Here is a 14,104-nt window from a genome sequence, read left to right on the forward strand (position 1 = left end):
TTCAGTATCAATTTTTGTGGCTGCGGGAACAACAGAGACTTGGAGAGGGATAGTTTGACTCAGCAATGAGAAAGAGAGCAAGAGAGAGAGAGAGGTTTTGGCAAGGCCTCAGTCCAGGGCTATTTTTAAGCTCAGTTGGTTCCAAGGTCACTTCCTCCACCATCTGTAATTGCTGGTTTTGTGTGCATGTTAAGAATTTGTGTGCACATTGCAAACTCTGCATTGTTTTGTTCAAGACACCGAGCGAGAGAGAAGAAGAAGAAGAAGAGTTTGGATTTGATATCCCGCTTTATCACTACCCGAAGGAGTCTCAAAGCGGCTAACATTCTCCTTTCCCTTCCTCCCCCACAACAAACACTCTGTGAGGTGAGTGGGGCTGAGAGACTTCAAAGAAGTGTGACTGGCCCAAGGTCACCCAGCAGCTGCACGCGGAGGAGCGGAGACGCGAACCTGGTTCCCCAGATTACGAGACTACCGCTCTTAACCACTACACCACACTGGCTCTCTAAGCAGCGGCTGAAGAAGCCTGGAAAAAGCATTAAGGAAATAAACAAATGTGAATTAAGGAACAGGGCAAGGTGGCCAGGACAGCCAACTCTTCCCCTTATTGATCTTACAACCCCCCCCCCCAGTACACAAACTCAGTAACAACAATAGGAACGCAGGTAGAAAGTCAGAATTATCTTTTTCTTAATTCACCAAGACAACCTATGGCTAATTTAGCAGTTTTATTGCTATTTTAAAATCCATGAGAACTACATAAAAGTTTGGATTATGAAATATTTTTTGCTACATAGCTTTCATCGCCACATACTTACCCTTGCAGATGTTGCTAACGAGATGTGCACAATGCACAAATCTTACACAAGTATAACATTGGAAGCACTTTGTTACTTACAGAAAGTTGTATACAAGATGGACCAGTGGACAGCATTCAATGACCTGCTCTGATACATACCCTATTTAAATTCTCAAGACGCTACACAGCCAAATGCCATCTTTTTACTTTCTCAAAACCCCTCACCAGGCCGCAACTGCATCGCGTATGCCTTTTTTTAAAAAAGGCCATCTGTATAATCCTCCTCTTTTAATTTATTTTGTTATCGCTGTATCTTTTACAGTTTTGTTGCGCGTTCACAAACCCCTGGCCCTCTTGGTGCTATTAATACTTTGCATAGATTTGCATGATTCAATTAGATGAAGCTCTTAAAAACGCAGAAAAAGTACCAATGTTTCCCACCCCCCTAGCCCAGCTCAAAGCTGGAGAGTCATTTGATAACAGCACATGCAGCACGATCGCACCTGAACTGATAATTGTGTGGCGCCTTTGACGCACATTGCCTGCAGTACTATTTAATAAGTTATTTTGACTGTCCAGCAGTAAAAGTAGAAGGTGTACCATCTCTTCCACATCTATCTTTTTTTTTCTATGTATGGAAGCAGAACCGTTTTATCAGTGAATAAAAAACAGGAACGATACTATATTGGAAAGGAGGCGCCCAGCTGAATTTATCAGAAGACTGGCGCCCATCGACGAAGGATGCAATGCATAATACAGCGGAAGTCCAACAAAAGTCGGTTTATGTGCAAAATGACCCCCCCCCCTCTCAACCCTGCAAGAGTTGCTGCCTGGTAGTTGCTGCCCCATCAACTGTGAGGTGCAAAGAAATGGGAGACTTGGGAAGCTTCCCGAATCCAAAATGAGCAAATGTTTAAGACACCGCCGCAATATGAAGTCGTTACTTTAGTCGGCTTAAAATTAGCAGGACCTTCCCAGTGGCTTTGAAAGAACCTGAGACAATGGGGGGCAGGGAGGGGGAAATTTACAGAATTTAGCTTCCACTTAATCGGACCCTTCCTAGCATTACCATTATGGATGGCAAAATTATTTGCGGGGAAACCTAACCCCATTCATCAGCGCAGGCTATTTCCATATGGCTAACGACTTATAAAACATAATGAGGGTATGTATGTGTGTGAACCATTAATGCATAATCTATTATCACTCGCTGCCTGGATATTGTTCTTTTGTCAAATACCCAGCAGTTCCCAAGATTCAACCATGGAATGTTTTATACGGCACATGTGGCATAAATATACTCAACAGTACAAAAAGGACGCCTGGCATTTTGTTCTGTTTTTTTGCTGACCAGCAACAAACTCTTGATTATAAACGAAGACTGGATATGCTCTGCTCTGCTCCCATCTCGGTTCCCCACGCTTCAAGCCAGAAGCTGAGGCGGAGGACGCGATGGAGGGGGCCCTGGTGGGCACCTCGAAGGGGGAGGCGCAGGAGGAAGTTGCCTGCAGGGAGGGGGCTGCATTGGCGCTGGAGAAGACGGGCTTCTTGGAGCATTGTTCAGGGTGTTGTGTTCTCTTGGCTGCTGAGGTGCGCTGTACGAGATGACCGTCCCATCTGATTTCACTCTGGTGAAATTTATGCATCGTCCCTGTAGAGGCAAACAAAGGGAAGGTTACTCTTTCCAAGTACCGACACAATTCTTTCCGCTATTTTTTAGTAATACAGTGGTACCTTGGTTTTCAACCTTAATCCGTTCTGGAAGTCAGTTCCAAAACTAAAGCATTCCAAAACCAAGGCACGTTTTCCCATAGAAAGTAATGCAAAATGGATTAATCTGTTCCAGACTTTTAAAAACAACCCCTAAAACAGCAGTTTAACATGGATTTTACTATCTAACGAGACCACTGATCCATAAAATGAAAGCAATAAACAATGTATTGAAGTCACACAATCAATCAGTAGCTGAACTGGGTTTCACAGTGTCACAAAAACAAAAAAGAGCAAAAATAAATAAAGAATAAATAGCAAAAACAGACAGACCTCAGCGTAACACTCAAAACGGAAGTGTGGCACTCAAATCAGAGCACGTTCAGCTTCCAAAAAATGTTCGAAAACCGGAACACTTACTTCTGGGTTTGCAGTGTTTGGGTTCCAAGTTGTTTGAGTACTAAGGCGTCTGAAAACTAAGGTACCACTGCAATCAATTAATTGGTTAATCATCAATACAGCACTACCAACACACAGTGCTAACCAGTGGCGTAGCGTGGGTTGTCAGCACCCGGGGCAAGGCAAGTAATTTGCGCCCCCTAACCCTAACCCCCAAATGTTGCGCCCGGTGCGGCCGGCCCCCCCTGCACCCCCCACGCTACGCCACTGGTGCTAACTACTTGGCCCTTTCCTTGGGATATATGAAACCAGGGGGAGCCACACCCGCAACTAACAGCCTAATCAAAAGATTAGGCTCATGTCTCATAGACCTGTTAAGTTGGCACCGTGAGGCCTTTATGGCAGATATGCCGATGCCAACATACAGGGCAGGATCCACAAGTCATCTGCCAAGTCCTGGCAAACCCTAAGTAACTATGAAGCCTGCGCTTTACATAGTCTGTTACTTCTGAATGGCTGAGCAGCTGCGGTGGCTTTCAGGCAGAAACATGCCGCTGTGAACCTGTGGCTCTTGGCTGGTAGCTGTTGAAGCTGCTCCCACAAGTCAAAATAACCCCAGGGGCTAGTGTGGTATTCAGGCTCCAGGTATGCCTGCTGTTTCCTGGATCTGCAGGCTTGTGGTGCAGGGTAATCTGAAATCCACCAAGCGGCCATTCCGTCTCAGCCGCCTGACCTCAAAACAGGAGCACTTTTTACTTTTGAGAACTAACTTGGTTAATGCTACATGGGATGCAGTGGGGTGGAATCACACCCATTTCATTTTTACTAGAAACTCTTAACTCCACAATGAAATAATACTCCAACTGCTTTGCCTAGGCAAACTCGGCCCTCCAGATGCTCTGGGACTACAACTCCTGTCAGGGAACTGCCATCGGAGCGGGAGGCGGAGCGGAGGCTCCAGGACGATGGTGGAGAGGGTCCCAGTAGGGGGAGAGGTAGCCCATCCGCTGGGGAAGGAAATCAGGGTAACACCAGTGAAGAAGGGGGGCAGATGGGGGAATCGGAGAGGTGGCTCCAGGACTCTTCGCAGGAGACCAGCGGAGAGGGCACGAGTACTCCGTTGCCCACACCCACTTTGCGCAGAAAACTTCCGCGCAGGCAAAGGGGGAGGAGACTGGGCGTCAAACAGCTTCTATGCTGGAAGAGGTTTAAGAAACGCCCACTGACGGATTCTGCCAGCGACTGAGGCAGCCACGGAACTTGAGGCTGTCCAGACAGCAAGGGTTCAACCAGGCAACCTAGCCAGGAGTAACGGCAACTTACGCACGAGCAACCCCTAGAACCATTACAACTCCCATGACCGCTAGCTAACAGGACTAATGGTCAGGGATGATGGGAACTGTAGTCCCAAAACATTTGGAGGGCTGAGTTTGCCTATGCCTGCTCTAGTAGAATGGATCGTACCGGGTTACAGCACATTTGCAAGAGAGAGGTGTGTGAGGGGGATTCCATTTTAAAAGACAGAGACAAAGACCCATCAGCCGTTGCTCTGTGATTAACAAGATGCTTCTTAATCTTTGCTAATGCCTGGATTATTGTTATTTCAAAGCTTAGAAGCACTGCTGCCTGACTCTAGCTTTTGCTTTCTGCCTCCTTCGCTGCACCAAATATACTCACAGTCCATAATCAAAGCGAATCCTGTAGGATGATCACTTTGCATTACTTTCACTTCAATTAAACTGATGGGCAACGTCAAACTATTGCCAGTTCCTGCCACAACACTTGATTTGTCGGACAGATGGGTAATTTAAAGGCCAAGTGCTACGTTTGTCTTGGAAAATAAAGCTGGACTGGAATGTCTGACACAAAACCGGCCCGGTCATCAACAGATCTAGTGTGACATTTCCTTGCAAAATATCGCAGGAGTCTCGTCTCGTTTTGTACTGTGGTGCTCAAAGGAGATGAGACTTCAAGAAATCAAGATGAATTTCAGCCTTGTATTACTACAAGGGTGAAAGATAGCAACAAATAATGAATAATTCTTTTAATTTTGATGCCAGCCTGCCTTCACCAGAACAGTTAAGGGGTTTTGGGGCCTGTACTTATATGAGAGCAAGCCCAATTGAACTTATTTCAGAATAGCCATGCATAGAAATGTGCTCCTAGTTGCACAATGTAAATGTAAGCCAGCGCTGTCATTCTTTTTTCAAGAATGGCAAATCCCAGCAGGGATAAGTTAATTTTAAAGCCACCATATGAAAAACCCTTGAGACAGCAATGGCGCTTTATCCTGCGCTGGTTCAGCACATTCTGTTCTCGATTTCTTTCTTCTGTAAAAGTAGCCAGGGCTGCCTTTGCTTAGCAAAGGAAAAATTCGGCCAAGGTAGACTATTGAAAAGAGACTTGGGTAGCATAACTGGCAGAGGCACTAAGCTTCAAAACAGGAAGTCCCCTGCTCAACAGATACTGCCCTCTATATTTGACACGTTGCCCGAAGCCAAAATAAAAATCACAGCGAAGAAATGAGGCCTGCCACCTTCACAGGCACATCTTGCTAGGGATGCGCAACAGGGCCTTCTTAGTGATGGCTGCTCCCAGGTTTTGGATCTCACGTCCTAGAGAAGCTAGACTGGCTTCTTCCTTGTCCTTCCACTGACAGATGAATAGTTATTTTAACTCTGTGGGGAACTGATTGCTTTTAAGGGAAGGGATAATAGTGTGCTGTTCCTTTATTTTTGGTTTAGTGCCTGCATTTCAGTACAGTGGTACCTGGGGTTAAGTACTTACTTCGTTCCGGAGGTCCGTTCTTAACCTGAAACTGTTCTTAACCTGAAGCACCACTTTAGCTAATGGGGCCTCCTGCTGCTGCCGCACCACCAGAGCACGATTTCTGTTTTCATCCTGAAGCAAAGTTCTTAACCTGAAGCACTATTTCTGGGTTAGCGGAGTCTGTAACCTGAAGTGTATGTAACCTGAAGCGTATGTAACCTGAGGTACCACTGTATAGGATGATGATTGATTACTATGTATTATACACATTTCTTATTATTATGCAAATTCGTTATACAAATCCCATAACTAATAATAATTTTAGTAGTAAAGGTAAAAGGACCCCAGACAGTTAAGTCCAGTCACGAATGACTCTGGGGTTGCGGCGCTCATCGCGCTTTACAGGCCAAGGGAGCCGGCGTTTGTCCGCAGACAGTTTTTCCAGGTCATGTGGCCAGCATGACTAAGCCGCTTCTGGCAAAATCAGAGCAGCGCACGGAAATGCTGTTTACCTTCCCGCCGGAGTGGTACCTAGTTATCTACTTGCACTTTTTGGCATGCTTTCAAACTGCAGGAGCAGGGACCGGGCAACAGGAGCTCACCCTGTCGTGGGGATTTGAACCGCCGACCTTCCGATCGACAAGCCCAAGAGGCTCAGTGGTTTAAACCACAGCGCCACCCGCGTTCAATTTTAGTAGTACATTGCCTTAATTCCATAGACAGTTTAATTGCTTTTTAACAGTAGCAATAATTAAATGCTTTTTAAAAGCTATGTGTGGTTTTATCTGCATTTTTTAAATATCTTAAAAAATAAAAAAATTGTCCAGTAGCACCTTAGAGACCAACTATGTTTGTTCTTGATATGAGCTTTTGTGCACATGAAAGCTCACACCAAGAACAAACTTACAGTCATACCTCGGGTTACGAACGCTGCTGGTTGCGCCTTTTCGGGTTGCGGACTGCGCCGAACCCAGAAGTACCAGAACGGGTTACAGTGGTGCCCCGCAAGACGAAATTAATTCGTTCCGCGAGTCTCTTCATCTAGCGGTTTTTTCGTCTTGCGAAGCAACCCTATTAGCGGCTTAGCGGATTAGCGCTATTAGCGGTTTAGCGGCTATTAGCGGCTATTAAAGGCTTAAGGGATTAGCGGATTAGCTGCTAAAAGGCTATTAGCGGTTTAGCGGCTTAGAAAAAGGGGGTGGGGAGCGGAAAAAAATCTCAAAACTCGCAAGACATTTTCGTCTTGCGAAGCAAGCCCATAGGGAAATTCGTCCTGCGAAGCGCATTGAAAAACGGAAAACCCTTTCGTCTAGCGGGTTTTCGGTCTTGTGAGGCATTCGTCTTGCGGGGCACCACTGTACTTCCGGGTTTTGGTGCTCTCGCATGCGCAAAAAACACCAAATCATGTCACACAGGTGTGCAGACGTGGCACTTCAGGCTGCAAATGCTGCAGGTTGCGAAAGTGCCTCCCGCATGGATCACATTCGCAACCTGAGGTATGACTGTAGTTTTTCTCTAAGGTGCTACTGGACAATTTTTTAATTTTTTTAATATATATTTCTACTGCGTCAGACCAGCACTGCTACCTACCTGAATTTTAAATATCTGTGAGATGCCTGGTTCTCGAGAAAAGGCGAGATATGAATAAATAAAAACAAAACAAAACAATAACCGGAAGTTTTTCCGGTCAAAATGGAACCAGGGTGGCCACACGAGGCCCGTCGCATAAAAACAATATATCTGAAAAAGACAGGGCTTGTCTGTAAAGATTTGACAGCTCGATATCAGGAATGCCACTTTGGAGCGGTAACATTTAGAGCAGCTTACTGAATTGGGAAAGGAGTACGACAAGGCTGTATTTTGTCTCCCTGTTTATTTAACTTATATGCAGAATTCATCATGCGAAAGGCTGGGCTGGATGAATCCCTAGCCGGAATTAAGATTGCTGGAAGAAATATCAACAACCTCAGATATGCAGATGACACAACCTTGATGGCAGAAAGTGAGGAGGAATTAAAGAACCTCTTAATGAGGGTGAAAGAGGAGAGCGCAAAATATGGTCTGAAGCTCAACATCAAAAAAACGAAGACCATGGCCACTGGTCCCATCACCTCCTGGCAAATAGAAGGGGAAGAAATGGAGGCAGTGAGGGATTTTACTTTCTTGGGCTCCATGATCACTGCAGATGGTGACAGCAGCCACGAAATTAAGAGACGCCTGCCTCTTGGGAGGAAAGCAATGACAAACCTAGACAGCATCTTAAAAAGGAGAGACATCACCTTGCCAGCAAAGGTCCGTATAGTAAAAGCTATGGTTTTCCCAGTAGTGATGTATGGAAGTGAGAGCTGGACCATAAAGAAGGCTGATCGCCGAAGAATTGATGCTTTTGAATTATGGTGCTGGAGGAGACTCTTGAGAGTCCCATGGACTGCAAGAAGATCAAACCTCTCCATTCTTAAGGAAATCAGCCCTGAGTGCTCACTGGAAGGACAGATCCTGAAGCTCCAGTACTTTGGCCACCTCATGAGAAGAGAAGACTCCCTGGAAAAGACCCTGATGTTGGGAAAGATGGAGGGCACAAGGAGAAGGGGACGACAGAGGACGAGATGGTTGGATAGTGTTCTCGAAGCTACCAGCATGAGTTTGACCAAACTGCGGGAGGCAGTGGAAGACAGGAGTGCCTGGCGTGCTCTGGTCCATGGGGTCACGAAGAGTCGGACACGACTAAACAGCAACAACAACTGAATGGATGCCCATCTCCAAATTTTTCAGTTTCTGTGCCCTCAACTGCGAGGCCTCTGGTTTAGAAATACTTCACACTGCCCGTCTCTGTAGGAACTTGCTGAGGAGATGCTGCTTCGGACGCAAGCGCCTCTCTGCTCTAAGTTAGCAGCCCCAGGCACTTGGCAAACGCATCTCATATCTGTCAACTGATGATACCAACACAATGAAGTCCGGGAGGTTATTCTTTCTGATGGGCAGGTCCTTGCTGGGTGGGCTCTGTCTGGCTCGCGGTGCCAGCAAAGCAGAAAAGAAGGTGGTGAGATTTATTGTTAAGATAGACGGACTTGGAATAAAGTTGATCACTGGCAATTCATGTTAACTAGATTGCCTGTATCGGAGGTTGCGCTTTAAGGAAATTGATGCTTGCTAAAAGGCCGTCCTGTTTGGCCATGGGCTGGCTGTCACGGCCGATTAAAAAACCTCCCTTGCTTCCCCTGGTATTTTACTGATTATTGTAGAGAGCAGAGCTGGAAATTAGCAAGCCACTGGCGCAGTTGGTCACTTAATGTATGCCTGGGTTAACTCACACCAGTTTGCAGCTTGCAAGAAACAAAGCCTTGGGTTTAGAAATCAGTTTTTGCCTCAGTGTTAATCAAAAGGGCGATTAAAACAGCTGCAACTGTAGTGTGTTTTTCAGTCATGCCTGCTTTCTCTGCCCCAACTCTTCACAGATGAAAAGAAAGAAAAATTTCCTGCGAAATAACAGTTTCTAAACCTGGGCTTCTGCTAACTGGTAAGTGCAGTTACGCAGTACGATTTATCAGAGGAAACAAAAAAATGGGAGTGCTTTTATAGATCTATATTTAACCAAATCTTTTCCCACATGCGCACAATCAACTGACATTTGCACTGAAAAAAGGCGGTTACTTCACATATTTAATAAAACATTTTAGAATGCTAATCCACACATCCCTGAAAAAATTATTTTATAAGCTGTACTGTCTCAGAGGACCAGGTGCTCCAATTATTCATGTCACAGGAGCGGTGAGCCTCAGAACATGAACAGCTCTAGAATTATTAGCATCAAACTGGGTGATGGGGTTTTTGCGGAGGTTTGTCCTCAGCTCATACAGCTTCAGGTATTAAAAATAGTTTCCAAGTAATATTTCTGAAATCTGTCGGCATGGATGATTCAAGTGACTGAAAGATTTTGCTTAGACTGATTTAGAGAAACCGCTGGGAAGGAATGGGACTGGGAGGAAGCGTGATGAACTGATCCTGGCTCTTCCTGGCACTACCTCTCAGGGGGTAGTGATGGAAGGAGAGTCTATGCTGTGCCACAAGGTTCAATTTTTTGCCACCCATGCAATTTCAAACTGCTGGGTAAAATCATCAGGAGGGCTTGGGCTGAGAAGTCATCTTCAGTATGGTACGCCAGTGGTTTGCTCCAATCACACCAAATTTTTTCCTGATTAGAAATACAGTGGTACCTCGGGTTACATAAGCTTCAGGTTACACACACTTCAGGTTACAGACTCCGCTAACCCAGAAATAGTGCTTCAGGTTAAGAACTTTGCTTCAGGATGAGAACAGAAATCGTGCTCCGGCGGCGCGGCGGCAGCAGGAGGCCCCATTAGCTAAAGTGGTGCTTCAGGTTAAGAACAGTTTCAGGTTAAGAACGGACCTAAGGAACGAATTAAGTACTTAACCTGAGGTACCACTGTACGTACATCAGAAAACATAACTAGGATTGTCTTCCATATTACTTGATACTCTTGCTCTCATTTTGAAAATATGTCTATATCAGGGGTAGGCAACCTAAGGCCCGGGGCCGGATCCGGCCCACTCGCCTTCTCAATCCAGCCCGCGGACGGTCCGGGAATCGGCATGTTTTGACATGAGTAGAATATGTGTGCATTTATTTAAAATGCATCTTTGGGTTATTTGTGGGACCTGCCTGGTGTTTTTACATGAGTAGAATGTGTGCTTTTATTTAAAATGCATCTCTGGGTTATTTGTGGGGCATAGGAATTCGTTCATTCCCCCCCCCCCCCCATATAGTCTGGCCCACCACATGGTCTGAGGGACGGTGGACCGGCCCACGGCTGAAAAAGGTTGCTGACCCCTGGTCTATATTCTGCAAATTAAAAAAAAAATGTCACTGTACTACACTACACTGAAATGTTTAAATGTTTCTTTGATTGTCCTTGAATCTTCTCACCATCCTCTCCTTCCACACTGGGTGGGGTTTCATCCTTACATGAAAAAACAACAATGCCTTGCTTGAAGCTGAAGAATATACTTGAAAACTCGAGGGGTATGGGGCATAAGAGGCAAATTTTCAGCTCTGTCACAAGCCCATGGTGCTCTTCGGCAAATCACTCAAGGCCAATTCATTTATTACCAGCAAATGATCTGCTTTTGCATTGCAGGGGGTGGACTAGATGGCTCTAGGGGTCCCTTCTAACTCTACAATTCCATGATTGACCTATGAAACACTTCCCTCCATTCTGGGCAAGGAACCAAACAATGCCTGGCCAAAGCATGGAACGCTCCGGATTCTTGAGCACCCAAAACACAGATCCTATTAGACTGGCCTACTCCAAAAACTGATTTGTTGACTGCAGTCATCTAGCTATTATACTTCTGGGCCCAATTACTTTATATCATTGAAGTGCTCTACCCCTAGACTAGGAGACCCAGAAATCACGGTCAGCGGACATCAGGAAACATTAAGACAGTGTCACTGATATTAAGCATATGCATCAAGCTGGGAGGCATGCAAGTCACTTGTCATGGCAACAAAAGTCTAGTCTAGGAAGCACTGCAAGAGAGCAATGAGGCTATGCAAAGCTCTCCCCAGCGAATTATCTATTATATCCAGAATGTTGTCATTTTCAAAAACAGCAAGAGACACTCGCCGGATCAGAAACCCCGCAGGAACTGTGTGGCGGTAACAGGGAAGCAAGCTGGTCACATGTGACTCACAAACTCATGGAAAATTAGATAAATTCACAGATTTATTCTACAGATATTAGCCATGACTCTCTCAATCAGATGCTGGGGTCAAGCAGTGGCGGAAGGATATGGCCTTTGTGCCTTTTTTTCTCAGAGCTCAACTAAATGATGTGCCCTTTGTGCAAGTGACGATTTTACCTGGATGGCTTTTAAAAATAAAAAGCACGCACCCGTTAAATTAGCTAAAATGTATAAAGTTAGCAATAAATGTTGGAAATGCAAAGAAAAAGAGGGAACATTTTATCATATGTGGTGGGAATGTAAAAAGGTGAAAAACCTCTGGGAGATGATATATGATGAGATGAAAAAAATGTTGAAATATACATTGATTAAGAAACCAGAAGCATTTTTACTTGGCATTGTAGGAGATGATATAAACAGAAAGGATTGTAAGTTGTTTTTATATGCAATGACGGCAGCAAGAATATTATTGGCACAAAAATGGAAGCAAGAAGAATTACCGACAAAAGAAGAATGGAGGATGAAATTGATGGACTATGCAGAATTGGATAAACTAACCGGAAGAATTTGAAACCTGCGGGACCAGAGATTCACAGAAGACTGGTGTAAATTTACGGACTATTTGAAAAGCAATTGACCAGATTACGTTTGTAGGTTTGCAAGAAGTTTTGTGAGGTAAATTATTTGAATTATTGCAAAAATGGTTAAAGAGGTGGATTGTGAGTTAAGATAATTAAAGGCAATAGGAATTTAAGAAATGCAGAAGAAATGATAAAAATGGTGGATCATCAGAGGTGCTGATGGAAGTCCAAAAAGAATGTATAAGATGTGAAGTTCTGTGTGGCATGTATAATAATTGGTATGTTGAAATTAATAAAAATTATATATATATATATATATATATATATATATAGCACATGCTAGTCCTTGACCAGGAATGCTACAGTGCTATGTGAATATGGACCTTTAACTTGTTTGCCCGCCCCCACTGTGCTCCCACCTGCTCCTTCTATTTTCTTTTAAAAAGCCATCTTCAAATATCTAAAGGGCTGTCCCATGGAAGATGGAGCAAGCTCGTTTTCTCCTGCTCTGTCCTTGTACGTATTACGAAGTGTTTAAATATGATTGGCTGGTATCTGAATTTTAGAGGTTCTCATGTGACTGGCTTACATTGGTCACATGGGAGGTAACTAGCGAAGGAGAGGCTCCCGTTTTATGTGAAGCAAGATGGGCGTGTTTTAGGATCCACTGTGAGCACTGCTAAGTAGCATTGAGTGTTGGAGTGCCGCTTCTCTGCTTGAAAGAAAGAGAGCAAAGCTGCGGGAGAAGGCAAAAGCGAAAATTTCTCATAGGAGCCGAGAGGCATGGGCTAAACTGAGATACTAAAGGTGGAGTGCTGAGCTCTGGAAAGAGAGGAAAATATAGTTGTTTGGAAGAGGAAAATATACCGTATTTTTTGCTCTATAAGACTCACTTTTTCCCTCCTAAAAAGTAAGGGGAAATGTGTGTGCGTCTTATGGAGCGAATGCAGGCTGCGCAGCTATCCCAGGAGCCAGAACAGCAAGAGGGATTGCTGCTTTCACTGCGTAGCGATCCCTCTTGCTGTTCTGGCTTCTGAGATTCAGAATACCTTTTTTCTTGTTTTCCTCCTCCAAAAACTAGGTGCGTCTTGTGGTCTGGTGCGTCTTATAGAGCGAAAAATACGGTAGTTGTTTGGAGAAGCATGTGACTGTACATATTATATTTTAATTCACCTATAAGTTTATGCAAGTACCTCGGGTTACATATGCTTCAGGTTACATATGCTTCAGGTTACAGACTCCGCTAACCCAGAAATAGTACCTCGGGTTAAGAACTTTGCTTCAGGATGAGAACAGAAATCGTGCTCTGGCGGCGCGGCAGCAGCAGGAGGCCCCATTAGCTAAAGTGGTGCTTCAGGTTAAGAACAGTTTCAGGTTAAGAACGGACCTCCGTAACGAATTAAGTACTTAACCCAAGGTACCAGTGTAAGGACTTTGTGTTAATTTCCAAAGAAGGGTATCAGTCATATATATAATTTAAGCTTCTTAGATGCGATTTCGCTACTCTTACTTCAACAGAGGTTGGATGGCCATCTGTCATGGATGCTTCAGTTGAGATTCCTGCATTGCAGGGGGTTGGACTAGATGACCCACGGGGTCCTTTCCAACCCTGCAATTCTATTACTCATTCATTCACCCAACTGCTAGCAAATGGAATCTCCTACGTTTGCCCCTCAAAGGCTGTTGTAATCCAGATGCCAGGCTAGAGGGGTCATTGGTCTCATCTATCAGGATTCCACTTGCGTTCCTAACCAGGAAGATAACCTGGCGATATGGCCAGCGAAGGAAGGAGCAGATAACGTTGGGCAGTAATTCCCCCTCAGCTCCGGCCCTCCTCTGCTGTCGCTTCTTGAATACCAGTTCACTTTTCCTAATTGTGGGACCAGTTCTGATCACAGCTGTCAACTGTCCCTTATTTGGCGGGAAACTCCCTTATCCCAGCGCCGTTTCCCGCTGCTGTCCCTTACTGATGATGTCCCTTAAATTTCCCGGGTTTCATGCTCGCCCGACTCGGGAGGGAAGCAGCGGCTCGGGGTCCTCCGCCACGAGAGAGAGAGCGTGCACGAGCTGCCGTGTCTCCGTCTCTCCCTTTTCCCCCTCGGGGCGCGTCGTGAGGAGACGGGTGGCGGTGGGCAGGCAGGCA

General features: G+C 45.1%; 1 protein-coding gene across 1 annotated transcript in view; it reads right to left on the reverse strand.

Moving 5' to 3' along the window:
- Positions 1-713: 713 nt before the first annotated feature.
- ANTXRL (ANTXR like) overlaps positions 714-14,104 on the reverse strand; it is a 53,213-nt gene continuing 39,822 nt past the window's right edge. Inside the window, exon 18 of the mRNA XM_083440438.1 lies at positions 714-2,450. Coding sequence (XP_083296564.1) covers positions 2,223-2,450 — 228 coding nt within the window. The 3' untranslated portion in view covers positions 714-2,222. The remainder of the gene's footprint in view (positions 2,451-14,104) is intronic.

This window comes from Podarcis tiliguerta (genome assembly GCF_965153285.1).
Source record: "Podarcis tiliguerta genome assembly, chromosome: 5".
Taxonomy (NCBI): domain Eukaryota; kingdom Metazoa; phylum Chordata; class Lepidosauria; order Squamata; family Lacertidae; genus Podarcis; species Podarcis tiliguerta.